A 26,158-nucleotide genomic window follows, 5' to 3' on the forward strand; every position below is an offset into this window, starting at 1 on the left:
CTTGACGGTTGAGCCCCCATGTAAGATAATTGGATATTATCTGTAGTTTACTAATAAAGTTTAGGAATATAATAGTTTGTGCATATAAGAGCTACATAAGTTCTGATATTGATTAACGCGACTTTTCAACTGATTTTGCGACTGATATTACTACTTTTTGACCAACGACCTTGTTTCACAACCTCTCTGTCTCTTGATTCGGCTGATGGTGATGGACTATCGAATATCATTTTAGAACGCAGCGTGATAAGGACTGCCAACCTATGTCCAATCTACCAGCTCACATGAATATTCCAGAGCTTCTTGCGCAGCGCAAGTTTATTTGAACAGGGTGCCACTCACATACCGCTAAAGCTAAAAATGTAAGTTGAAATTGATTTTATTGATCAATACCTATATAAATATTAACAATTGTATTGTTACATTAAGAGTTATGACTAAATAACTTAAATATGTTAGTCTCTAGTACCGCTACCGCCCACTAGGTGCCGTGGAGCTGGCATGTTTGATGTGAGCGCGCTAATAGAAATGCGCGCTAATAGAAATCAAATTGTCGAAAGACTTGATTAAAGCTTTTATTCTTTTTTAGGCCAGATAGCTAGAATTTAACATGCCGTGTCGAAGTCCATCTCTGCATATTTCAGCAAAGTACAACACCTACATGTTGCAGAACTTTCTGTTAAAGATTTTTTCAGTGTAAGTTTTATAATACCCGTTACTCGTTAAGTAAAAGGGTATACTAGATTCGTCGGAAAGTATGTAACAGGTAGAAGGTACCGATTCCGACCCCATAAAGTATATATATTCTTGATCAGGATCACTAGCCGAGTCGATCTAGCCATGTCCGTCTGTCTGTCCGTCCAGACTAACGCCGAGATCGATAAGAGCTAGGCTTTTGAGATTTGGCATGCAGATTCCTGAGCTTCTTACGCAGCGCAAGTTTGTTTCAGCAGAGTGCCACGCCCACTCTTACGCCCACAAACCGCCCAAAACTGTGGCTCCTACAGTTTTGATGCTAGAAAAAAAATTTTAACTTAAATGTGTTGTTCTATCGATCGACCTAAAAAAAGTTTGCCACGCCCACTTTAACGCCCACAAACCGCCCAAGCCAGTGACGCCCAGAATTTTCACGCTAGATAAAAAATTTTAACTGCAATGTTTTGGTCTCGTCAATGCCTATCGATTGATTCAAAAAAAAATTTGCCACGCCCACTCTAACGCCCATAACGCTTAAATCTGTCTACCGCCAGTAGGTGGCGTATTTTAATCTCGCTTTGCTGCTTGCATATCTCCACATCGCTTTGATCCCTTTAGCTGAGTAACGGGTATCTGATATTCGAGGCACTCGACTATAGCGTTCTTCCTTGTTTTAATAATAATAATAAATTCACTAAGCAAAAAGTTAGTTTACACTTCAGGTCAGTGTGCAGGGAGAAATGGCAAAAAGGGAGAGGCCCCCCTCCAGCGCCATTACCGTTGCTTTTCAACAGTTTAAATTTTACATGGCAAAGATAATTGGTATTGATGATAATTCGTATTGAAGACAATTGGAATTGGTATAAATTAAAAAGGTATTGAGTTATTGGGGAAAGAGAGGGGGACAAAAAAGACAAATAATTTACATTATTATTTCTGAAAATGTTTGAAAAAATGCATTTAATCATTTTTTTTTGTTTTTTATACAAATTTTTTCCGACTTTTTCGCCTTAAAAAAATCTTAAAAAATATAAGCAAAATGATTTTTGAAAAATTCTTTTTTCAGTTACTATTATTTTTGTTCGAAGAAACTTTCTGAATCAATAAAATTTAAGTTTTCAAGACGAGAAAAAAGTTTAAAAAGTAGATTTTCACACAAATTTTTCATTTTCAATAAGTACTGAATGAGTAAAGAAAAGTATTGTATCATTCAAACACATTTAAATTACCTTTCCATTGATGCCAAAGTTTACAAGAAGTAAGTTAAAATTATGAGTATATTTAACTTTTGTTTCGTCAAAATACTTATGCCGACCAGTGTATAAGTTAACTAAAGGCAACCGGACTGAGAGTCAATGTCCGAAGATTAAGCGCTGGCCAAATTGCTGACACTGCATTTTACTGGACGCTCCTGCGTACTGGCGTCGATACTTTTGCGGGACATCTTCTGCAACAACATCGGCAGCTGCTTGCCTGTCTCACTGCGCTATCATCAACTTGCTCCTCTCTACCGTTGCACCAACAAGAACATCAGCCGGAGCTTTTGTTGTCCGCTTTGTGTCACATTCGCCGTCCGCCTGGCTCTAATATCGGCGCGCTCCACGGAGTTGCGCTTACGTCATCTTCCGTCGCTCTCCTGACGCTCCATCAACAACATCAGCCGGAGCTCTTGTTGTCCGCTTTGCGCGACATTCGCCGTCCTCCTGGCCCTAATATCGGCGCCCTGCTCGGAGTTGCGCTTTCATTATCTTCCTTCTCTCTCCCGAAGTACCTAGAACATCTGGATTCTTACTCTTCATCGCCTAATAGATATGCGCTCGACGCTTTTGACGTTCGACTTTCTAAAACAACTTTTCTCGACACATTTGGCTGGATGGCGAACCTCTCAGAGTGCTCTCTGGAGATGCTCTCGCCATCAACAACAACAATGGCATTTTACTGTGGCATTTTTTAAGAAATTATAAGCTACAGCTGTTCAGCTCAGCTCTTATGGAATGGTAGATATTGGGTGAGCTCGGTGGGAATGGGAGTCTAACATTTGTCACCCCAATTTTGCAAGCATTTTTGGAAAGAAATTGAATGGAAGGAAATTGTTATAAACACTTAAAAGGGTCTTAACGGTTATAGATTGTGGAAACTATAGTCCCTATTCTCTAGGTCCTATGCACTATATTTTCACGACGGAATGGAAATCTCACTCTTGATAAATTTTCCAATATAAAAAAAAACATTTTACACTTAATACTTTAAGCACTAATACAATACTTCAACCTGGAAGTAGGGCCAATGTATCCCTGCATAAGTAACCTGACTTGTTTGCCCAACTCATTTACTGGATTGGGCTTGTGTATTCGAGTAGGTGGGCAAATTCCCCAAACCCAAATAACCCAAACAACAAGAAGTCAAGTAGGTCAGGTAAAATAAAAATAGGAAAGGTCGGATGGAGTTGGGTTTCAAGTAACACGGTCTTGTAAAGTAATATACATGTATCACTATTTTGAAATGATGTGGTCAGTCAGTGCGTTGATTATTACCCAAGCCGCGCATATGCTACGGTTGAGTGGACCACAAGAGTTCGCGGCGAGGCGAGGTGCTATGATTATGAAGATCTGTTATGTTATGTTATTCTGTCCTAAAATTGTTTGCTATAAAGTCATAGGAAAACTTTGGAATTAGAAATGGGTAACTTTATTTTAGCTCAATCGATATGTTCCCGTAACAAACTTGCGCTCTATCTTTGATAGTTTCTGAGATAACCGCGTTCCAATTTACGATTTCTTGAAGTTTGTGGGCGGGTATAATAACACCTGACCTACTCAAACAGTTTTTAATAACAGACCCGTATACTTGACCTGAAATTAGGTTTGGGTACCCAAATTACCCAATTTGTATACCCATGCAGTGCTTTAGTAGATATTAAAGGGTCAATCGTCTTTCCGACCTGTTTTTCTTATTCTTCAGTGGAAATTTAGTTTAGTACCTGTTGACCTTTTCCTGACACTGGGGGAATGTAAAAAGTGCATTTATACAGAATATCAGCAATTATATATACATTATATAATTTTGGGTCGAGTACTAAGCGCTCAATTAAGAGAGTAAAATAGACAGCTGGTCTACAAAAGCCCACCGACTTTTCGTCTGTAGCTTAAGTGATACTACTTATTTAATTTATTTATTATTTAATAATATTCTACGCTAAAAAACTGGGAAATCTATACTTACCAGCGACTCACATTTTCTATTTTCTTCTTTTACTCTTTCAACGCTGTTTTTCCCAAATCAATAAAAATTTGTAAGTCCATGATATGCAATTGGAGTATAACTCGTTACAATCGGTCCGTTACAGTCGATTTTCATTTCTTCGTGTATATATAGTAGTCGCCTTCGCACATTCTCCTTGTGGGCTTCGTTATTTCGCGGACTGCCCTGTAAAAATGGTCATAGCTGAAATTATAACTTAAACATTTTCCACGGGCATCAAAAAATGATTAAAGATGACTCTTAAAATCGTTTGTTTTCATTTACAAATTGTTATTTTTTGTGAACTAATAGAAATGCGAGCGAACAACACGTATCCACATATTTTAAAGAAAGTGAGCGAATACCCACATGTATATCTAATAAGATTAAGCAAGTTGCGTGTCTGACCGTGACGTGGGTTAATAAAAGAAAAAAAATTACTATAAATTTGAAATTAAAGATTTAATTTTTTTAAGTTTTTTGGTTTTTAAGAGAGTGAATAATTTATAAGATCTACAACAAATTTATCAAACTTTTTATAGCAATCGTTATTTACGGCTAATTAAACATTAAGAGCAAAAAAATATTTTCCTTTTTTAGATAATGTGTTTCAGATTTACAAAACACCGTATTTTATGCAGAGCAAAATGGTTTCCAAATCTTACAATAAAAGTCAACTATTAACTAGCTCTCTAAAAGAAACTTTTAGAGTAAAGTAAAAAGTTTTTTTATCCGAAAAAGTTTAGCTATCAGATAACCAGCTGAAGGGAGTGCGAGATTGCACACTACACAAAAGCTACTATCGGCTGTTTACGAGATTTCTCTACGCCACACAGCGTTTGTAGGAATAAATTAAAGAGTGATCCTGATCAAGAATATATATACTTTATCAGGTCAAAACGCTTCCTTTTGCCTTTTACATACTTTTCGACGAATCTAGTATACCCTTTTACTCTACTAGTAACGGGTATATAGCCTAAATAAATAATACAAAATGTTTAAATTGCAATGCTTAAAAGCAAAACAAGGATACCTTCTTAGTTGATTGCCTTGTCCATCATACACCCGTTGCTCAATTAACCAAATTAACTTATAAACTAACGGTCCGTTTAACATCATTATTGACACATCAAAAGGTATTGACGAATTGACTTATCTCCACCATATCCACCCGTCCGTATGAACGCTGGGATCTCGGAAACTATAAAAGCTACAAAGTTGGGTTCAAGATATTTTTGCGCAGCGCAAGTTTAGTTCACCTGGGTGCCACGCCAACTCTAACGCCTACAAGCCGCACAAGATTGTGGCACTCACATTTACTCACTCATATATATAAGTGATAAGTGTAAAAATGTTAAGTACATACAAATTAAAACATCGATGTACATACATACATATTTATTTCGAAGTTGATTAGCTAAATAACGGCTATCTGATAGTCAAGGCACTCGACTATAGTGTTTTTCCATGTTTGTCTTTCTTTTTTACATTTTAAAAATTTTGTTTAAATCACAAAACTAAACTAAAATGCCACGCCGGTTTTAAAGCCCTCCATATATAAATATTTTTTTCAGTGTAGTTATATTTTATTTAATAAAAGTGGACTGTTGGTTACTTGCATAATCATTTATCTTCAAGCTGGAAGTATAACCAATTTTATTAGTACAGACCTAGAAAGTCGGAAGTGTAGAAGAAGTGTACTTAAGGGCCAATCGTCTTGGGCCGACCTCTCTTTGAGATAATACCCAATGGTGTGTTGCTTTTTCTTTGGTGGAATTCCAGTATATTTTTGCTGACACTGTAGGAATATTAAAATCAAATTTGAACAGAATCGCAGCAATTATATGAACATTATATAATTTTGGGTCGAGTACTAAACGCTCAATTAAAAGATTTAAATACCCAGCTGGTCTATAAAGCCCAGCGACTTTTCGGTTGTAGTCCAAGTACTGAGCTAACACTTTATCAAATGGTAAAAAATTGGAATCCAATGAACACATTTCTTGTATTTTGTAGCAAAATGTTTCAAAAAATTGGCATGTTCTTGATTTTTTGGAATTGCAGCACACTGGCTGCGGACATCCTAATGGCTACACAAGGTAAAAAGATAATTCATCTAATAATAAGTATTCCAGGAAAAATTAAAAAGTTTTTCAAAATGTTTTTAGGAGGAACAAAGTCTCACAAGATACCATTCTGGGAACTGGCGAAGGGCCTCATTTCCAGGTATTTATGCATGTAAATTTTATTAATAATACCCATTCCTCGTCAAGAAAAATGGTTTATGGCACGTTTATTTTGAAGCACATTTTCGCGACAAAATAATGTTAATATACTTGATCTGTATCACTAGCCGATCGATCCAAACATGTAAGAACGTCGATATCCCGAAAACTATAAGAGAAAAAAGGCTTGGACTTAAGCAGCAGATTCTACTGATGCCACTAAGGCAAGCCAGTTATTTATGAAATTGACCACGGTTTTATCAAAATTGAGAGTAAGAAAAACTAACATAATTAACATTGGGCATAGAAAATACAGGGTATAGTGTGCAGCCGAGTCGATTCGCCATGTCCGTCTGTCTGTCCGTCAGTATGAACGCTGTGATCTCGGAAACTAAAAATACTGGGATTAGGCTTGCAGATTCTAGAGATTCCTGCGCAGAGCAAGTTTGTTTCGCCAGGGTGCAATGCCGACTCTAACGCCCACTGGCTCCTACAGTTTAAATGGTAGAAAAAGATTTTTATCTGAAATGTATTGTTCTCGTAAATACCCATCGATTGGCCCAACAAAAATGTTGCGACGCCCACTCTAACGCACACAAACTTCAAAAAATCATCCATATGAACACTGATATCTCGGAAACTATTTAAGATTTAGATTTTTTAGCTTCGCACGCAGCGCAAGCTTATTACGCTGATGTGCCACGCCCACAAACCGCGCAGGACTGTGGCGCTCACAGTTTTGATGCTAGAAATTTTAACGGAAATGTATTGGTCCAGTCAATACCTATCGATTGACCTAACGCCCAAAAACCTCCCAAAAAAAAAGCAGTGACGCCAGAGCATGTGTGTGTAAGTAGTTGCAGGCAGAGCTCCGCGCAGCAGAGCGCCCGCTTTCTTATTCTATTGAATAATTAACAATTAAATAAATTTTTCCTTTTGTTTCAATTTCAATTATCTAATTCCGATTAAGTTAACGTAAACTTTTAATAGCTGAGAAACATTGGTATGGTCGCGGGAGGGGGCTTCTCGCTCTTTGCCTTACCACTCTCTCCATTCTGACCTGCAGTGCATTCTCATAAGCGACAAAAAAAGAGACGTAAGATCGTTTACCCGGTGTAAATATTTCTGTTTTCTCATTAGTCGATACCTATCGATTGATCCAAAAAAAAATTTGCCACGCCCACTCTAACGCCCATAACGCTTAAATCTGTATACCGCCGGTAGGTGGCGCATTTTAATCTCGCTTTGCTGCTTGCATATCTCCATATAGCTGAGTAATGGGTATCTGATAGTCGAGGTACTCGACTATAGCGTTCTTCCTTGTTTTTTGAATAATCTCGTAGTAAGTTAAACGATTTTTTAATTTCGATCAAATATGTTAAAATAGTACAAAATAATTAAATTAAATATGTTCCATAGTAAAAATTATTATATTTTTATATTTCTTTTAAATATTTTCATATTTAGTTCCAGTAAATAGAATATTTCATTTGAATGGTTTTTATAGTTAAAATAATTATAGCCCGCCCTCAAACTCAGCATATTTTTATTTGGATTAAATAATTCTCATATTTAAATCAGACTGGGATGAACTTTAATATAAATACAAATTTTATTTAAATTAAATATAATCCCCGTTAAAAGAACTGTACTTTATTTTTGATTTAAATATAGTATTTAAGCCATACTATTATGGTGCATATTCAATTTAAACCGATCCGTAGTTTAAAACAAGCGTGATTTATATTTAATAAAGACCCAAATAAGTATATGGTTTTATTAAAAATAAACGTAAACTTATAATCCAAACAATTCTGCTTAAACTCTATTTTTACCATGCTAACACGTCATCATTACTTTTGTTTTAAATACAGTTGTACTTAACGTAACTCTTAGAATTTATATGATACATATATACATATACATATTATACATTATTATACATATTATACATTATTATACATATTTTTTATAATCACACATTTTTTTGTTTTGCCACGTTCGTACGCCTGCATGTGCGTACAAAACTTTCCTGCGAGTCATAGTAGTGATAATTTCTTTCGCTTGTTGGTTCCTTTAATGACGGTCCACGAATTATTTAAGATGACAGATGTGAGCAATACGGTGTAAATTTAGTCCTTGTAATCTGTGAATAAGAATATGTTATTCGATTTTTGGTAATGGCATAATTTAGAAAAAGTCAAGCTTATCATAAAAAGATAAAATTTATAAATTTAAAAAAAACAAGGAAGAACGCTATAGTCGAGTACCTCGACTATCAGATACCCGTTACTCAGATAATGGGATTAAAAGGAAATGGAGATATGCCAGCAGAAAGCGAGATTGAAATGGGCCACCTACCGGCGGTAGACAGATTTAAGCGTTATGGGCGTTAGAGTGGGCGTGGCAAACTTTTCGGTCAATCGATAGGTATTGACGAGAACAACACATTTCAGTTAAAATTTTTTATCTAGCATGAAAATTGTGGGCGCCACAGGCTTGGCCGGTTTGTGGGCGTTAGAGTGGGCGTGCCACATTGCTGAATCAAACTTGCGCTGCGTAAGAAGCAATAGAATAAGTTAGCCGCGCACTTTGCTCTCTCTGAGCGCCGGCAGTGCTTTTTTCTTTGCCGCTAAGTTCGGCCGGCAACTATTTACATACACACACATACACGCGTAAAAACATTTCGCATTGTCTGGCTCTGACGTCATAGCTTTTTTTCTTGGGAGGTTTGTGGGCGTTAGAGTGGGTCAATCGATAGGTATTGACAAGACTAATACATTTCAGTTAAAATTTTCTATCTAGCATCAAAACTGTAGGAGTTACAGTTTTGGGCGGTTTGTGGGCGTTAGAGTGGGCGTGGCAGTCTACTGAAACAAACTTGCGCTGCGTAAGAAGCTCAGGAATCTGTACGCCAAATCTCAATAGCCTAGCTCTCATAGTTTCCGAGATCTCAGCGTTCATCCGGACAGACAGACGGACAGACGGACATGGCTAGATCGACTCGGCTAGTGATCCTGATCAAGAATATATATACTTTATGGGGTCGGAAACGCTTTCTTCTGCCTGTTACATACTTTCCGACGAATCTAGTATACCCTTTTACTCTACGAGTAACGGGTATAATTATACATTACCAAGTGATACAGTTTTCTGAACTGTCTTTAATAGTTTAAGTTGCTTTTTGTTTTGCATTTGCTCTTCGTAAAAGCAAAAAACCTTTTCCTTAAATGGGTCCCATATATCAAATACAATATGTTGAAATAAATTTGTATCTATAAAGAAAAAGTTAATAAGTCTTATAATAAGTTTCGAGTAGGTGTTTTTATATAAAGGGATTTAAATAAGACAAAAATATTGTTTAAATTTATTTCGTTTTTATTTTTTTTTAAATATCAAAATTACATAGTTAGATTTAAAGAAAAATCACGTGAAAGAACCAAAAAATATTATAAAGAAATAGATGAAACGACTGCGACGCCACAGAACCGAATGCAACGGCAGCAAAGCGTCTTTTTTGCGCCTTTTTAGAGTTTTCCATCTCATGCATTCTTCTCCTTTTAATTTCCTTTCATATTCTTCATTTCTTTCGCGTGTTTTTTATCCACTTCATGTTTATTACCCAATCGCATATATTTTATTGTTTTTAAATGTAATTTTCTTTTGAGCTTTGTTTATTTCGTTAAATGTATTATCTAAATTTTCACGAAATAATAACGCACACAACAAAGAAGAAACTCAAAAAGGAAAAATGCGACAAAAAAACGTGGACATGCACATGCCTTAATACTAAGTAATTATTGTATTTTTATTTGACTCACCTTTTTTCTATACTTTTCACTTTTTTATTACACTTAAATGAACACTTGTCTACCGAGCTCTATTAATCACTATTAATCACACAATCCGATCAGGAGAACCGCTTCCCAGTCGTAAATGACAGCATTCCAGTATGCGTTCTTTCATTATGAAATGGCATCAAAAAGGTGTTCCGGAAGTGATGAGTCTGTCCATTCTTTTTACACGGGTGCGGGACAAAAAAGAATGCACCCGTTGCATGCTTCTGGAAGCATATATCTGGAATGCACCTGGAAGTAAAAAACTAAACACATTCTGGGTGTACTCTTTTTTAATGCACCTGGAAGCAACATAATAAACACCTTCTGGGTATATTCTTTTTTAATGCACCTGGAAGCAACATAGTAAACACATTCTGGGTGTATTCTTTTTTAATGCACCTGTAACATGTACCCAGGAATGCACCTAGAAGCATTCAAAAACCAAATATCTGGAAGTTTTCCCCAGGAATACATAAAACTGGATTTCAATTTCATATTTATTTTCATTTCAATATTCAAGAACGCAACTAATTTTTAATCGGAGTAACTCCCCTTCTGTACGGTGCTTTGGTGCTTCCTTCTTGTTTATGTACTTTTGTCATTTACGCAGTTCAGTCCTTGGTGTGCCCATTCATTTTTTGCGATTCTGAAAAATATAAAGCAAATTGAATATTATATGTTTTGAAATATGTGTATATACATTACAAATATACAATATGTTTATTTTGTATGTACAATTTACACACAAATAGTTATTATTTTATTTGTTTAATATTTTTTTAGTTTGAATGTTCAGTGTACATGTACTGTGTTATTTTATTGTGTTCATATTGAACTAAATTATCTACACTTTACTTACCTGTGAAAATATTGATGTAAAATTGGTGGCAGAAAGCAACAAACTTTTTCAAAACACGTGGCACGAACTTTACTTTTCAGAACTAAAAATGCAACTGACGAGAAATCCAAGAGACAAGAAAAACCGCTCGCTCCTTGCATGTTCCCTTTTGTCTTTATTATTTGTTTGTCAAGAGAACAGTTCCGAAAAAAGACGATTGTAAAAAAATGCGCATCGGCAACCTTCGGGTTTGAGTTTGGTTTTTTTACATTCCCACTAAAATGCACCTGGACGCACTATATTGAAATACACCCAGATGGCACCCAAAAGACTGCCCCCAGCACGCACAGTTGCTAGTTAAATTTGCATGCGTGCTGTTCTGCTTAAAAAAGATACGACCCAGAACTTTTTCTTTCGGAATACGTTCCCGAAACGGGTGTTTGGGCATGCTTCTGGATGCATTATTCTGAAACACTTCTAGAAGGCCCCGCAATAGAATGCACCCAGCACGCACATTTGCCTTGGAAAATTTGCATGCGTGCTGTTTTGCGTAAAAAAGGTACGACCCAGAACTATGTTTTTTTAAAACACGTTCCGCAACTTACGACTGGGTTGCTTCGAAATGATCGCGGGATTCGCTACAAAGCGGAGTGTCAAAATATTTCGTATATACATACATACATATGCATGTGTGCAAAAAGGACGCACAAAATCTGTAGCGTACCGTTACTTTACAATAGAGGTCAAAGTAATGGGGAAGAAAATAAGAAAATATGTACAAATAAGTCCTTACGTTTAATAACTTGTATATGTCAATTTAGTATTATTTATTTTATTTTATTATATTTATATATTATAAGAACATATCTTATTGTTAAAACATCGGTACACAAGAAATATTTATGGCTTCTGCACATACATATTTTCTTGGTCACCAATGTACAAATGCGAATGGAAGAAGAAGACGCGCTTGCGTTTGCCGTTTTGCTTGTTCATATTTGTCTCTAATTGGTCTGAATGTATGTAAGTATGCACATTGTGCCGTTGGTTTTAGTTTTTCGTTACGGCCCAGCGTTTACAATGCACGCACATTTTTTCTTTGGCTAAGCATGTTTTTGTACTTTTAATAGTAAATTACAAAGCCAAATCATATGATAATTGTCATGGAAATAGAAAGAGGCTGCCGGTGGTTGGGCAGCCGTAACCAAAACCCTTTTCTTTAAATACTATTTTATTATTTATTTTTATATTATATTATATATTATTTATTATTTTATTTTTATATATTTTTCTTTTGAAAATTACTAATAATTTAAATTATGTTGTGTATATGGGTCACAAACTTAATACATATACATACCTATGTAATTTGATTTATAATTTACAATTATTTGGTCAAATACAAATTTTGAAAACGTTCTATATTCAAAATAAAAGAGTAAATATTCCGAACAAATTGAAAAAGTATTTACTTGAAATATAAAAAACCATCAAATATACTATGAATTGAACTACTTTTTATAATAGTTAAAACCAAGATGGCAACATTGAGTTTAAATGTGACTAACTTGTTTTTAAATAAAAATCACTTTGATTTGAATGTTTACATATTTGACATAAGGCTTAAATATGTTTTTTATTTAAATGAAAGGTTTTAATATTTAATATGACTATGCATGGGAGTAAAAAAAATCAAATAAAAATATATTTGATTTCACTTCTTGTTTTTCTACCAGTGTTGCATTTTACAAAAAATAACATATCACTGTGGACGGCAGTACACGTAGTGGCGAAGCGCGCAAGAGAGCGTGCGAAGACAACTACTATATATAGCCGCAGAATTGAAAATCTGCAATTATGGTCCGATCATAACGATTTGTTTGGGAGAAAAAGCGGTGAAAGTGTAAAAGTAAAAATTTGGACAATTGGAGCTGCTGGATACGATGGGGATAAAAGCCCCAAGCTGTTTGGCTAGTTTTATTCTTACTGAGAATACGTCGAATGACACGTCATTTGTTGAAATCCGATGTTCAAAAGTAATTCAAAAAACAAGATTTTCTTCTTCCCAAAATGAAAATGTTTGTCCTTTTGTTTGTGGGCTTGTATGCATCCCATCTTAGTTTTAGGGTTTTGGAAACCCTATGGGTGTATAAAGTAGCTTAATAGAAAACGTTTGTTCTACGACTTTTGGAAAAACCCGCTAGTTTAGCAGAAAATCAAAAATAAAAGCCAGATTTAAATTGTAGCTAAACAACTAATGCTACAGAAACGTGCTATGTATCTCTGAAAAGATAATTTAATTTGCTAAATACTCTTTATATAGTAAAATTGTACATATGAATATAATAGATTTAGAGTTACGATAAAAAGTTATTTTTTAAAACCACTTTTTGACTATTTTCTCAAAATTGAGTCGAACGATTTCTTTTTATATTTTATATCTTGTAGCCCTTGAGATTCCTCAACTTTTGATGTATAACACTTTTTACCCTAAAAATTAGCGTTTGGAAGATATTAAGCGGTAAAAAGTGCAACTGGTTTCAGCTCCGTATACGTAATATTTCATACTTATTGGAATAAACAAGAAAAAATCCAATTTAATAAACAATATTCTTATTAGATTTTTTCAAACGGAAAATCTGTTATGGTTTTAGGGTCCTTTACTTGCATGAAGCTAAACTTGCTAGGAAACTTGATCTATTTTTTCTACCACTTCGGAAAAACCCGCTGGTTCAGCGGGAAATGTAAGAAACGACAGATTTCTCTTTGAATCTGAAACTGTACAACCCTTTAGATAAAACTTGTTATTAAAAAGTTTAATATTCATATTATATGTTTCATCTTATTAAAATGTGAGTGTATACAACCCATACCTTATTAGAATAAAGTTAAGCCGAAGTGGAATATGAAAGTGTGTTAAATTTATGTATTCGGCACGCTACAGCAGAAAATTTACGTGTAGGTTAATAAATATTTACTGTTGCGGGCCGAAATCATAAATTTAATATAGTTTGTTTGTTTTATCGAATGTAATATCATTTTTCGTCACAGTTGTTGATTCAATAAATAGATTCAAGTTTTGCTATTTGAACATTCAAATATAATTAGATATTTATTTATTAATTTATTTAATCTTATTGTTTAGCTTATTCCTACTATAACATTTATCTTGCAATGTTTGTACAGCAAGAAAACTATTTTTAGAAATAAAAATTTTTGAAGGCAAATTAAATCTTTCTACCTGTTTTAAAATAATTGTCATACCTTCTCTATCCCTTAGCAATATATCCTACAAATTATTTAATGCTAACATGTTTTTATTTTTATTGAAAACATTTTCCAAATTCTTGATATGTTTTTTACATATTTCTTTCTAAAGTCCCAATCGATACATTTAACGAATTTAAAGCAACTAAAAAATGAAAAAAGGATATACAAAGAAAATATTAAAAAAAACGTAAAATCAATTTAAAAAACAAAATTGTCAAATAAAATACTGCCAAAAATTTAAAAAATAATAATTTAAAAGTACAGCTAGAAAAGAGAAAAAACTAGTATAATGAAATTAAGCCTCAGAGTGGAAGTTAACCTCGAACACTTCATCCACGTGCCACCAACTTACGCAATGCCCTGCATCCCATTTTTAATTATTAAGCGCAATGTGCCTTTTAGGTCGATTCGATGTGTGAGCCTTGTTTGCAAAAATGACGCAGTCTGTGTCAATTTTTTTTCTCCTGGCTACGTATCTTTGTATTTTCCCTGCAAGCAAAAGGGCGATATTTCTATGGCCTGTCGTCCAGAAATCCCCTTTTAGTAACTTCTGTGCGATAGAAGTCACTTCTTAGTCACTTTTTGACGATAGAAAGACGATAGTGCAAATTTTTCAAAAACAAAAAGGGTCGGGATCGCAAACAAGTAACTTCTGAGACACTTCTGAGCGATAGAAAGACGATAGTACACATTTTACATAAACAAAAGCGGGATCGCGAAGAAGTAACTTCTGAGACGATAGTACACATTTTACAAAAACAAAATAAGTGAAAAAAAAAACACGCGATAAAAAGAGGTCGCGGTAATTTTTTAACCCCGTTCCCCTTTTTTTGAAAAGTTTCTCGGGTCTTCCTTTTGACCCGCGCGATTTGTCTGTGGACATTGCGGTTTTGTATCAAATTTGCGCGTTTACAAAATATAGCGTTGTTTTTTTTCCAAATGTTTTTCATTGCTTAACACATTTAAATGTCCCCCTCAACACAGGGTGCGAAATTACGTGCTTATCGTATGATTATTTTAAGTGTTGCGAGGCTAATAAGAAGATTTAAAAAGTCGATTTATTTGAATTTAGTTAGTTTAAAAATACTGTTAAGTTGTTCAACACTGCTAGCCAGTGTCATCTCTATATTGTTAGTATTGGAAAACTTAGGAATGTAATAACAAGAAGAAAATGATGCTATGAGAAGTTATAGAGCGGCAAACCACAAGTGTAAGGAAAATGTTAAAAATTTGATTAATTGTGAACTCATTTAAATTTGAATAAAGATTTCAGCTATCTGTAGGCTGTGAACCAGAGCTTGAAATAAGTGGAAACCCTCTGGGACCGTGGGTGTCCCAACATTCTGAAACACTTTGCCATCTGGAAAACTCGGTGCCAAGGGTGCACGTGCTTTCGGGAAACCATTCTTTTACCAAGGGTGTAAAAGAGTGACGACGGAGTATACACGATAGTGGTCATAGAGTGCCAAATTCGCAAGTTTCGACGACTTTGGCTGGTGAATCGCACATGAGTTGAGTAGTAGTACTTGTACAAGGAGTGACGTCACAAGTGCGAAATGGATGATGCAACAGGACGAGTATCTGGTGATCAGTATTCACACACGGGATTGGGAGCAGGTTCAGTTGGAAGCGTAGGATGCAGCTTCACTGGGCCGTTCAGAGGTTTTGAGGACGAAAATTTATCTAGACAAACTGTGATTCACTCGAACCAGTTTGTGTCGCTTGAGAATGCGAGCACACCGATTATGTCTAATCACGCCGGCTACGACGCTTCGCAGAATTGGGCAGGGCAGCAGTTCACACAACAAGTGAATACGTGCAACATGAACGCGCAGAGGGCCACACCTCCTTATATGGAAAGGAGGGCGGCGCCTAAATTTATACCGAACTCATTTTCTTATGCGAATCTTCAAGAAAACAATGCAGGTCAGTTTATGCCGACATATACCGCAGCGCAATGCGTACCGCCATGTAACACTGTCGGATTCATGCCACCAAACAATGCACCAATATCTGTGCATCAAAACGTGGCCGCAGGGTTCTTTCCGCCAGCCAATGGGCTGGGTTCTGTACCACAGCCTAACGTCGTTAATAATGCTGGTCCTAACGCTGGTAACGTTGGTGCAGGAAGACATGTGCCACAGTTTGCCGGCACACAGCTGCCACACGTAGTATAATCGGGACCCACATTGACGCCAGCTCAAGTTGCATCGCGCCAGGTCATATCACGAGACTTGCCAATTTTCACCGGAAAGCCCGAAGAGTGGCTTTTATTTATAAGTAATTATGAACAATCAACCGAGAGATGTGGATTTACCAAAGAAGAAAATCTGATCAGACTCCAGAAGTGTCTGAAAGGATCCGCGCTAGAAGCTGTCAGGGGAAAGCTCATGATCCCAGCTATGGTACCTTATGCTATTGGAACGCTAAGGATGTTGTATGGGCGTTCAGAAATAGTGCACGCTAGCTTGCAACGGAAGCTTAAAGAAGAGCCGCCCATCAAACCCAACAATTTGGAATCCGTGATTCGACTGGCACTGGCAGTCCAGAATTATTGTGCCACGATGATGTCAGTAGGACTACAGGAATACCTTAACGATTTTTCTCTGTTGAACGATTTGGTTGCTAAATTGCTAAGTGATCTTAAGCTGGATTGGGGTAGACATCGCTTGGCAGCTGGTGTCGCCAATTTGACCACCTTTGACAAGTGGCTCTTTGGAATAGCGATGTGCGCAACGATGGTTGCACCCTATGAATGTCACTCAACAGAGAAAGATAAAGGTGGAAGGTATTCAAAGGAGCGCCTGCTAGTGCACGACATGCTAGGAAGCAATGACGACGCCAAGTCGAAGGCACACATCACAGAAGATCAACCTTGTCCAGAATGTGGCAGCGACCATGGTCTGGCAAATTGCAAAGGATTCTTATCCATGTCCACCAGGTCGAGAGTGGAATTTATTAAATCCAAACGACTTTGCTTTTGTTGTTTTGGAAAGCATATTGTCCGTAACTGCAGAGTGAAGAAACTTTGCAACCTCGATGGATGTAAGTTACTGCACAACGTGCTATTGCATTATCCGAATACTGAGATTAACAGCACGCTTATGGAACGATCGTTAGCCGATGAGCTAGGGCTTGACGGTCCTGAAGAGCAGCTTTGTCTTAAGTGGACTAGCGACGTGACCCAGAGCGAGTCAAAATCGAGAGTCGTTAGCGTCAGTGTTTCCGCTGAGGGTCGTCCGGAAGTAAAACACGGACTTAAAGGAGTGCGTACTGTAAGCAACTTGGATCTTCCATTGCAAAGCATCGACGATCAGACACTCAAAGAACGTCAGCACTTGAGAACGGTTCCGATATCAACATACAAAGATGTGAGGGCTCAAATTATCATCGGACTAGACAACATTAAGATCAGTGTGCCGCTGGAGGTACGTCAAGCTGAGGGTGACGATCTTATTGCCGTTCGATGTAAATTAGGATGGGCTGTGTACGGCCGCCAAGGACGAAATGACACGCCACCTCGTGTATTCCATATCTGTCACTGCGCAACAGTTTGCGGTATGCGAAAACTTGACGAAGCTATGAAGGCATTCTTCTCGCTGGAGTCATTCGGCGTGAGTGTTCCTATAAAACCGTTGCGATCTAAGGAGGACGAGCAGGCGATCCGAAGCTGAAAACGTTTTTGAGTAATACCATGCATCACTACGAGGAAAAGAGATACATTCGCAAACTGGAAAAATAAGAGTTGTCAAACAGTCCACGTTCTTGGTATCTTCCGATATTCACGGTAACAAACCCTAACAAAAAGAAGACACGTCTGGTCTGGGACGCGGCAGCGCAAGTTGACGGCATATCACTAAACGACACTATTTTAAAAGGACCAGACATGTTGGTGTCCTTGATGGGAGTGTTGTTGCGCTTCAGAGAACGACCTATAGCGGTATCAGGCGATATACGGGAAATGTTTCATCAGATTAAGGTTTGCGCCCAAGACCAATATTCCCAGAAGTTCTTATGGCGAAATCGAGAAATTAATCGCCCACCAGATACATTCGTAATGCAGGTAATGACGTTCGGCGCTGCATGCTCGCCGTCACTCGCCAACTTTATATTGAGAAGCAATGCAGAGAGATTTGGTGAAAGTCATCCAGAAGCCGTAAAAGCAATTTGCCGAAACACTTTCGTTGACGATTGGTTGGAGTCAGTTGATACAGAGGAGCAAATGGTTCAACTCGCGAATAATAATAAGAATATTCACGCGAAGGGTGGATTCGAGATGAGAAACTGGCTGTCAAACTCCAAGCGCGTCGTATGCTCTCTGAATGACGTTTATGAAGCACCGCCTAAGTACCTTGGCACACACGATGAACTGGAGGAGAAAGTGTTAGGAATGTGGTGTCTGCCCGAGTCGGATATGCTAACGTTTGTCATCAAGCCTGAATTGCTGCAGAGGTCGTCAGCTGGCTCTCATACGAAGCGACGAGTGTTGAGTATCCATTTTCGATCCACTCGGGCTTCTTGGATTTTTTAACGTGCGTACCAAAATTATTCTACAAAATATTTGGAGGTCTGGTGTAAGCTGGGACGACGCAATCAAGGAACCGGATAAGATTGACTGGATGAAATGGCAAGCCTTACTGCCAAAACTGAGCGATCTGCGTATCCCTCGCTACATGTCATGCTCGAGTAATGTTAAGAGCCTGCAACTACATGTGTTCGTTGATGCTAGTTTGGATGCCTACGCTGCGGTAGCATATTTGCGAGTTGATCTTGGAAACGAAATCCGATGCTCCTTGCTAGCATCGAAAACCAGAGTAGCACCTTTGAAACCTATATCGGTACCACGAATGGAATTAATGGCAGCGGTTTTGGGATTGCGCCTGGCCAAGTGTTTGGAGTCTGAGCTATCAAACGAAATTGAAAAACGTGTGTTCTGGACCGAGTCTCAAGATGTTCTGTTCTGGATAAGATCCGACGCTCGTAAGTACCCGCAATTTGTAGCTTTACGAGTTGGAAAAATTCTCGAAGGCTCCGAAGTTGGTAAATGGCGCTGGGTATCCTCGGAACTAAATGTAGCGGACGATGGGACTAAATGGACAAAAGGTGTTGAGGTAAATAGTTCAATACGATGGTTCTCCGGACCGAATTATCTTTTGCAGGATGAGTCGAAGTGGCCACTCGGAAATGAAATGTCTAAAACCAGAAAATCTTAAGTATTGCACCACAAGGAGGAAATTAAGAAACAAATCTCGCCTTTAGCATGTGTTATGCCGGATCCACTACGTTTCAGCAAACTGGAGCGTCTGCGCGCTGCCCAAAAGAGAGTTTTAGATTTTCTACGCCTTCTTTCCGTGAAACCGCACGGACCTGAGCTGGAGAGATTGCTTTTGCTTAAGCGCGATGTTGAAATGGACACAATTTTCACACGGACATGTCAAGAAGAAGAGTTTTTTGATTAAATTCGATGCCTAAAGGAAAATCGTTGCCTGACAAACCGGAAAAGCACAATATATAAATGCTCGCCGTACTTGGACCCCGTCGGAGTGCTCCGCATGCAAGGTCGAATCGATGCTATCGAAAATGTTGAAGTCAGCGTTAAGCGTCCTTTTATACTTTCGCGTCACCATAGGATTGCATACCTTATAGTAGAGTATCACCACCGGAAGTTCCACCATCTGCATGCAGAAATAGTTGTCAACGAAATATGACAAAAGTATTGGATACCGGGCCTGCGAGTCCTTGTAAAGGAAATCATCAATAACTGTCCTGTGTGCTGCATCAGGCGAGCGCAACACATTCCACCGATGATGGGAGCTTTACCAAAGGAACGTCTATCGCCACATACACTGCCATTTACGTTTACTGGAGTAGACTACTTTGGACCGATTGAAGTTGCTGTAGGAAGGCGTCGCGAGAAGAGATGGGGAGTTTTATTTACTTGTCTAACATTTAGCGCTGTTCATTTAGAATTGGTGCCATCTCTTTCAACGGATTCAATTTTACTGGCTCTAAAATTATTTACTGCGCGCAGAGGTGTGCCTCTTAAGTTGCTATCCGATAACGGAACGAATTTTCGGGGAGCCAGCAGAGTACTCGCGCAAGAGATCGAACGTATATCAACGTCAGCAGTAGGAAACAAGTATCCGGAGATGTCGTTTACCTTTATTCCTCCGGGATCGCCTCATATGGGCGGCAGCTGGGAGCGTATGGTGCGTTCTACGAAGTAAATCCTGACGGAAATTCTGTCGAACGTCGGACTGCGCGAGGAAGTATTGCGCGCTGCGTTGGCCGATGTCGAATGCACTTTAAACTCAAGACCGTTGACTTATATTCCGTTGGAATCGGAAAATTCGGAAGCCCTAACACCAAACCACTTCTTGGTTGGTAACTCCAGCGGTCTACGGGAACGCGGTGCGATGGAATCCAACGGATTAGGTTTGGCCAAACATTTCCGCATCGCTGGACAACTAGCAGACCGTTTCTGGAGAAGATGGATTCGAGAGTATCTACCCACCCTGACGAGGCGTTTCAGCCGAACCCAGCTCCAATTTCCGTGAATGACGTGGTTCTTGTTGTTGATGAAACAAGCAAGCGAAACTCCTGGCCTAAAGGAATCGTCGTGGATGTTCATCTGGCGAAGGATGGACAAGTTCGTAGCGGTGTTGTGCATACACCGGGAGGACTCGTTACTCGCCCGGCAGTTAAACTGGCTAAATTGGACATCATAAGGATTGGTGATACTCAGCGTAGTAACGCAGAAGAATCAAGAGGTGGGGAATGTTGCGAGGCTTATAAGAAGATTTAGCCGCACGCTAACTGTCCAATTTAAAAAGTCGACTTATTTGAATTTAAAGTCTGTTAGTTTAAAAATACTGTTAAGTTGTTCAACACTGCTAGCCAGTGTCATCTCTATATTGTTAGTATTGGAAAACTTAGGAATGTAAGAACAAGAAGAAAATGATGCTATGAGAAGTTAAAGAGCGGCAAGCCACAAGTGTAAGGAAAAATGTTAATAATTTGATTAATTGTGAACTCATTTGAATTTGAATAAAGATTTCAGCTATCTGTAGGCTGTGAACCAGAGCTTGAAATAAGTGGAAACCCTCTGGGACCGTGGGTGTCCCAACATTAAGGTTTTTACGAAGAAGCTAGCTGGGGACATTACTTGTCGTGTAACTGCGGAGAAACCTAGCATCCAACGATTTGCAACATATTTCATTGTAAAAGGTAATGTCTTCTAGTTTATTTTTACTTTGACTGAACAAAAAACAATTTTTGTTTCTGTTTCTTTTAGAAACGGTTATTAGTAAATTTCTTGTGTTCAGCAAAATTTCTTACATGCCAGGGACCTTGTATACAAGCCGACAAAGCCCTTATACAAAAAACAAATGCAAAATATTGAAAGTATAAAAAATATGTTTTTACTCAAAATTTTCCAATTGGGAAAGACTCTTTTATGTATTTTCTACAAGCATATGTAAAGTCACTTTTGAGTGACTTTCGGAATAACTGACGACTGACTTTATAAGAGCCAGAATGCTCTCCGCTCCTAGCAACGCTCGCAGTGACAGGCTACCACATCCCTCCGATATTTTTCAGCTTCAGCTTCAAGTTCTGCTGCCAATTAAAGGCTGCTCCACGGAGATATCCGGAATCGATTCGGCTTGCGGTAACTGTGGTGGCTATGGCACCATTTTCATTCTCCCTGCCATCCGACTGTTGAGAAGATTCGATGTCTAAACCAGAACCCCCAAATACGTTTTACCTCCTCCCGATATTTTCACTACGCTTCCGTCTATCTGAAATACCTCATAGACTGTTGTATCAAAATTAAGAGTTAGCACTACTTTATCTCCCAGTTGTATTTTAGATTCCGTGGCTATTCTAATTTTGTTTGCCACCGTTCCTTTTTCCTTATTAATAAAATCCCTATCTCTCTCTTCAGATTCTCCCACTTCCCCTACTATATCCTGAACTCCCAGAATCTTGTCTAATTATGCGATTGAATATAAGCTAGGATGGTGGTTAGCCTGTAGTACGGTGGGGTGTAACATCAATACTAATTTTTGAGTCTTCTGTTTATAATTTGTATATTCAACCGCTTTACTAATGACCTATTCATATTGTCTACCTCGCCATTAGCTTGAGGCCAATATGGAGGGATTGTAATGAGGTCAATTCCATTCGTCTCACAATATTTTTTAGGCTCTAGGCTCAAATATTTCCTGCCTATGCCTGTTCCTAACTATTTTGGATACCCCAATGTACTAAAAATTTCGTACCACCTTCGTCTTATTGATTGCACACATTTTACTTATATGTATCTAGAATAGTAATCGATGAGAACTAGCAAGTGCTCATTATTTGGCAACGGCCTAATAAATCAGTGGCCACCGACAGCTCCAGCGAAACGGATAATATGGGCTAGTTGTTGCAGAACTCCAGCAGTCATTGTCCAGGCATGTTATGCCATATAGTCTTTCCACTTCTTTTGTACTCAAATCTCGGATATATTTGCAGGTGTGGAAGTAGAAATTGAAATCATATGAAACATGTTTTCCTGTCCGCCCCCATCAAATGATAAAGTATGAATTGTCACATAAGCGTGAGATCGAGTCAGCATATATTTTCCTTCCCAGACTTTTATATCACCTGAAAACGGTATGCCTGCAGACGTAATAACCACCTATCAATTCTGGTTCCACAGAAATTTCTCATTCGCATTGAGCAACTTTCTCAACGGTTCCGTTGTATCTGCCAATCTGGGACAAAGAAACTTCGAAGTTTTTCATTGTTCTTTGGTGGCCTGATAGCCGTAATTACTTCTACTTTCTCTGAATCAGCAGAAATGCCTGTGCCAGATAATACATGCCCGAGGAACTTTAGTCGCTGTGTTTACCATACGCATTTATCTTCGTTGAGAAATATATTGTTTTCCCTGCAGATAACTCTTACCATCTCCACCATTTTGGCGTGTTACTCCAACGAGCTCCCGAAAATAATTACATCATCAATATAACTTAATGCACTCGAGCATTTCGCTAATCGTTCCTTCAGTAGTTTTTGAAATATCTAAGGTACTGTGCTATCAGCGCAGATTAGACGCTTGTATCTATACTGTGCTTGTGGTTTTGTAAATGTTGCAATATCTCGGCTATTTGGATGTAACTCGAGTTGTTGATATGCACTTTTCAAATCCAGTCGAGAAAAATACTTAGCGTCCTTCAGCTTCGTTTAAAACGACTCAAATGTTGGTAATGGGTAATTTTCCCGATGAATTGCTTTCGCTTGGCGCATATTAAAACACAGCCTTATATTCCCATCACCCTTACATGCGATAACTATTGGATAAATCCGTTCACTCGGTGCAGTACATGCCTCTATGACATATTGAGATAAAGCAAATTCTATCCCTTACTTTAGATTGTTCTCAATGGCAAAGACTGCAACTTTCCGACTGTTCCCGACAACGCAGCGATTGCCTACCCTCTTTTAATTACATAAAAGGTTGCAATAGACTCAACATTCCCTAAAACTGCAATCGTTGCTTCAAACACACATAAAATCTGTAACAACTGATCCGCAGCATATGTCCGAAATTGATTTGTCGACTCAGTTCGCAGATTTATTATGGCTCCGCCTTTTTCTTGTAGATAGTTCGAATCATCTTGACTTAATAATTGTACTTTGATCCGGAATCGATGACCATGGTAATTGGTATACCACCAACTCGGCAAGAAGCGACTTCGCCCATGATTGTGAAATTGTTGACCGCCACTTACTGCTCGGACCGGTGCCTCGTCTACATAGCGCCGCTTTGTATCTTCTCGATGATTTCCACCTGATCTCTTCACAGCAGTCCAACATTTCTTAGCAAAGTGCCCGACTTTGCAACATCTGTTACATTTCGCTGCACAAAGCAAACTATTTGAAACATGATCATTTCGGCCACATCTGACGCACTTCACGTTGGTGTTGTTCCATTTGGCCGTGCGCGATGCAATCTTATTCACCATAGAGCCTGATCATCCATTTGATGACTTTGATGAAATTGATTGCGTCAGTTTGCTGTCCTGTTTCTCAATCAAACAAAAACACCTCTTAACGAGGTAAAAAGTAGTGGTGAAAGCGCTCTTAACAAAAATTTCTGATATCAACAATTGTGACGAAAAATGATATTACATTCGATAAAATAAATAAACTATATTAAATTTATGATTTCGGCCCGCAACAGTAAATATTTATTTACCTACACATAAAATTTCTACTGGAGCGTGCCGAATACATCAATTTAATATAGTTTATTTATTTTATCGAATGTAATATCATTTTTCGTCACAATTGTTGATATCAGAAATTTTTGTTAAGAGCGCTTTCGCCACTACTTTTTACCTCGTTAAGAGGTGTTTTTGTTTGATATCAGAAGTTTTTTTGCACAAGAGTTTAAGTACCCCAATACCATGACTAAGAGTCGTCCCCATATGGCTTGGCTATTGAAAAACCAAACACACACTTTCATGTTCCACTTCGGCTTAACTTTATTCTAATAAGGTATGGGTTGTTTACATTCACATTTTAATAAGAATGAAACATATAATATGAATATTAAACTTTTTAATAACAAGTTTTATCGCTTCAATTACCTATTTTAATACCACAAGTTTGGAATCTCAAGGGTTGTATAGTTTCAAATTCCAAGAGAAATCTGTCGTTTTTTACATTTCCCGCTGAACTAGCGGGGTTTTCCAAGGTGGTAGAACAAATTGATCAAGTTTCCTATTTCGATTAGCTTCATGCAAGCAGAGGACCCTAAAACCATAACAGATTTTCCGTTTGAAAAAATCTAATAAGAATATTTTTCATCAAATTGGTTTTTTTCTTGTTTATTCCAATAAGTATGAAATATTACGTATACGGAGCTGAAACCAGCTGCCCTTTTTATCGCTTAATATCTTCCGAACGGTAATTTTTAGGGCAAAAAATGTTATACATCAAAAGTTGAGGAATCTTAAGGGCTATATGATTTAAAATTTAAAAAGAAATCGTTTGACTCAATTTTGAGAAAATAGTCAAAAAGTGGTTTTAAAAAATAACTTTTTACCATAACTCTAAATCTATTATATTTATACAATTTTACAATATGAAGAGTATTTAGCAAATTAAATTATCATTTCAGAGATATATAGCACGTTTCTGTAGCATTAGTTGTTTAGCTACTATAAGCATTTTAAATCTGGCTTTTTTTTTGATTTTCCGCTAAAGTAGCGGGTTTTTCCAAAAGTCGTAAAACAAACGTTTTCTATTTCAATCTACTTTATACACCCATAGGGTTTTCAAAACCCTAAAACTAAGATGGGATGCATACAAACCCACAAAGGGACAAACATTTTCATTTTGGAAAGAAGAAGAAAATCTTGTTTTTTGAATTACTTTTGAACGGGACATCGGATTTCAACAAATGAGGTGTCATTCGACGCGTATTCTCAGTAAGAATAAAACTAGCTAAATAGCCGGGAGCTTTTATCCCCACCGTATCCAGCAGCTCCAATTTTTTAAATTTTTACTTCTACATTTTCACCGCCTTTTCTCCCAAACAAATCTATATTTCGAAAATCTTGGTATACAATCTTCTTAGTTAGTGCGATACCTTTCGATTGGTGTACCACTCGTTATGATCGGACCATAATTGCAGATTTTCAATTCTGCGGCTATATATAGTAGTTGTCTTCGCACGCTCTCTTGCGCGCTTCGCCACTACGTGTACTGCCGTCCACAGTGATTAGGCAAACAGATACGATTCCATCCATAGACTGTTCAGTCGACAGCAACTTTTTCTTCTGCTCAGCCGGTGCCCGAGAATCAATTAGTTTATCCTTGAGACAAATATCTCCTATTTCTGTTTTGGAACTACCAAAATAACACTTTCTCACCTGCTGACGCAATCGCATAAGAAACTCGGTGAAATATTCACCATCCCGCGAAGTCATGCCACGGTACAAATGTCGCTCTAATACCGAATTGCGTATCGGTGAAAAAAATCATTTAATTTA

General features: G+C 37.7%; 1 protein-coding gene and 1 long non-coding RNA gene across 6 annotated transcripts in view; one reads left to right on the plus strand and one right to left on the minus strand.

The window, feature by feature from the left end:
* LOC108018805 (UDP-glycosyltransferase family 50 member B3) overlaps positions 1-26,158 on the plus strand; it is a 450,659-nt gene that overhangs the window by 67,124 nt on the left and 357,377 nt on the right. For 2 of the 4 annotated variants that reach the window (XM_070998421.1, XM_070998423.1), the window contains 2 exons: positions 5,953-6,035; positions 6,105-6,162. In XM_070998421.1, coding sequence (XP_070854522.1) covers positions 5,953-6,035; positions 6,105-6,162 — 141 coding nt within the window. Of the gene's footprint in view, positions 1-5,532; positions 5,688-5,952; positions 6,036-6,104; positions 6,163-26,158 lie in introns of those variants that run through there. The other 2 variants (XM_070998422.1, XM_036822117.3) reach the window with 2 other exon arrangements.
* LOC118879225 (uncharacterized) lies at positions 7,902-11,248 on the minus strand. 2 transcript variants are annotated; one of them, XR_005015658.3, is made up of 4 exons: positions 10,860-11,248; positions 9,983-10,646; positions 9,299-9,436; positions 7,902-8,307 (listed from the first exon to the last, which is right to left on the minus strand). It is a non-coding gene; the product is annotated as an uncharacterized lncRNA (long non-coding RNA). The 2 variants fall into 2 exon arrangements; XR_011605364.1 differs by lacking the exons at positions 9,983-10,646; positions 10,860-11,248 and adding an exon at positions 9,784-9,804.

This window comes from Drosophila suzukii (assembly GCF_043229965.1).
Source record: "Drosophila suzukii chromosome 2 unlocalized genomic scaffold, CBGP_Dsuzu_IsoJpt1.0 scf_2c, whole genome shotgun sequence".
Taxonomy (NCBI): Eukaryota; Metazoa; Arthropoda; class Insecta; order Diptera; family Drosophilidae; genus Drosophila; species Drosophila suzukii.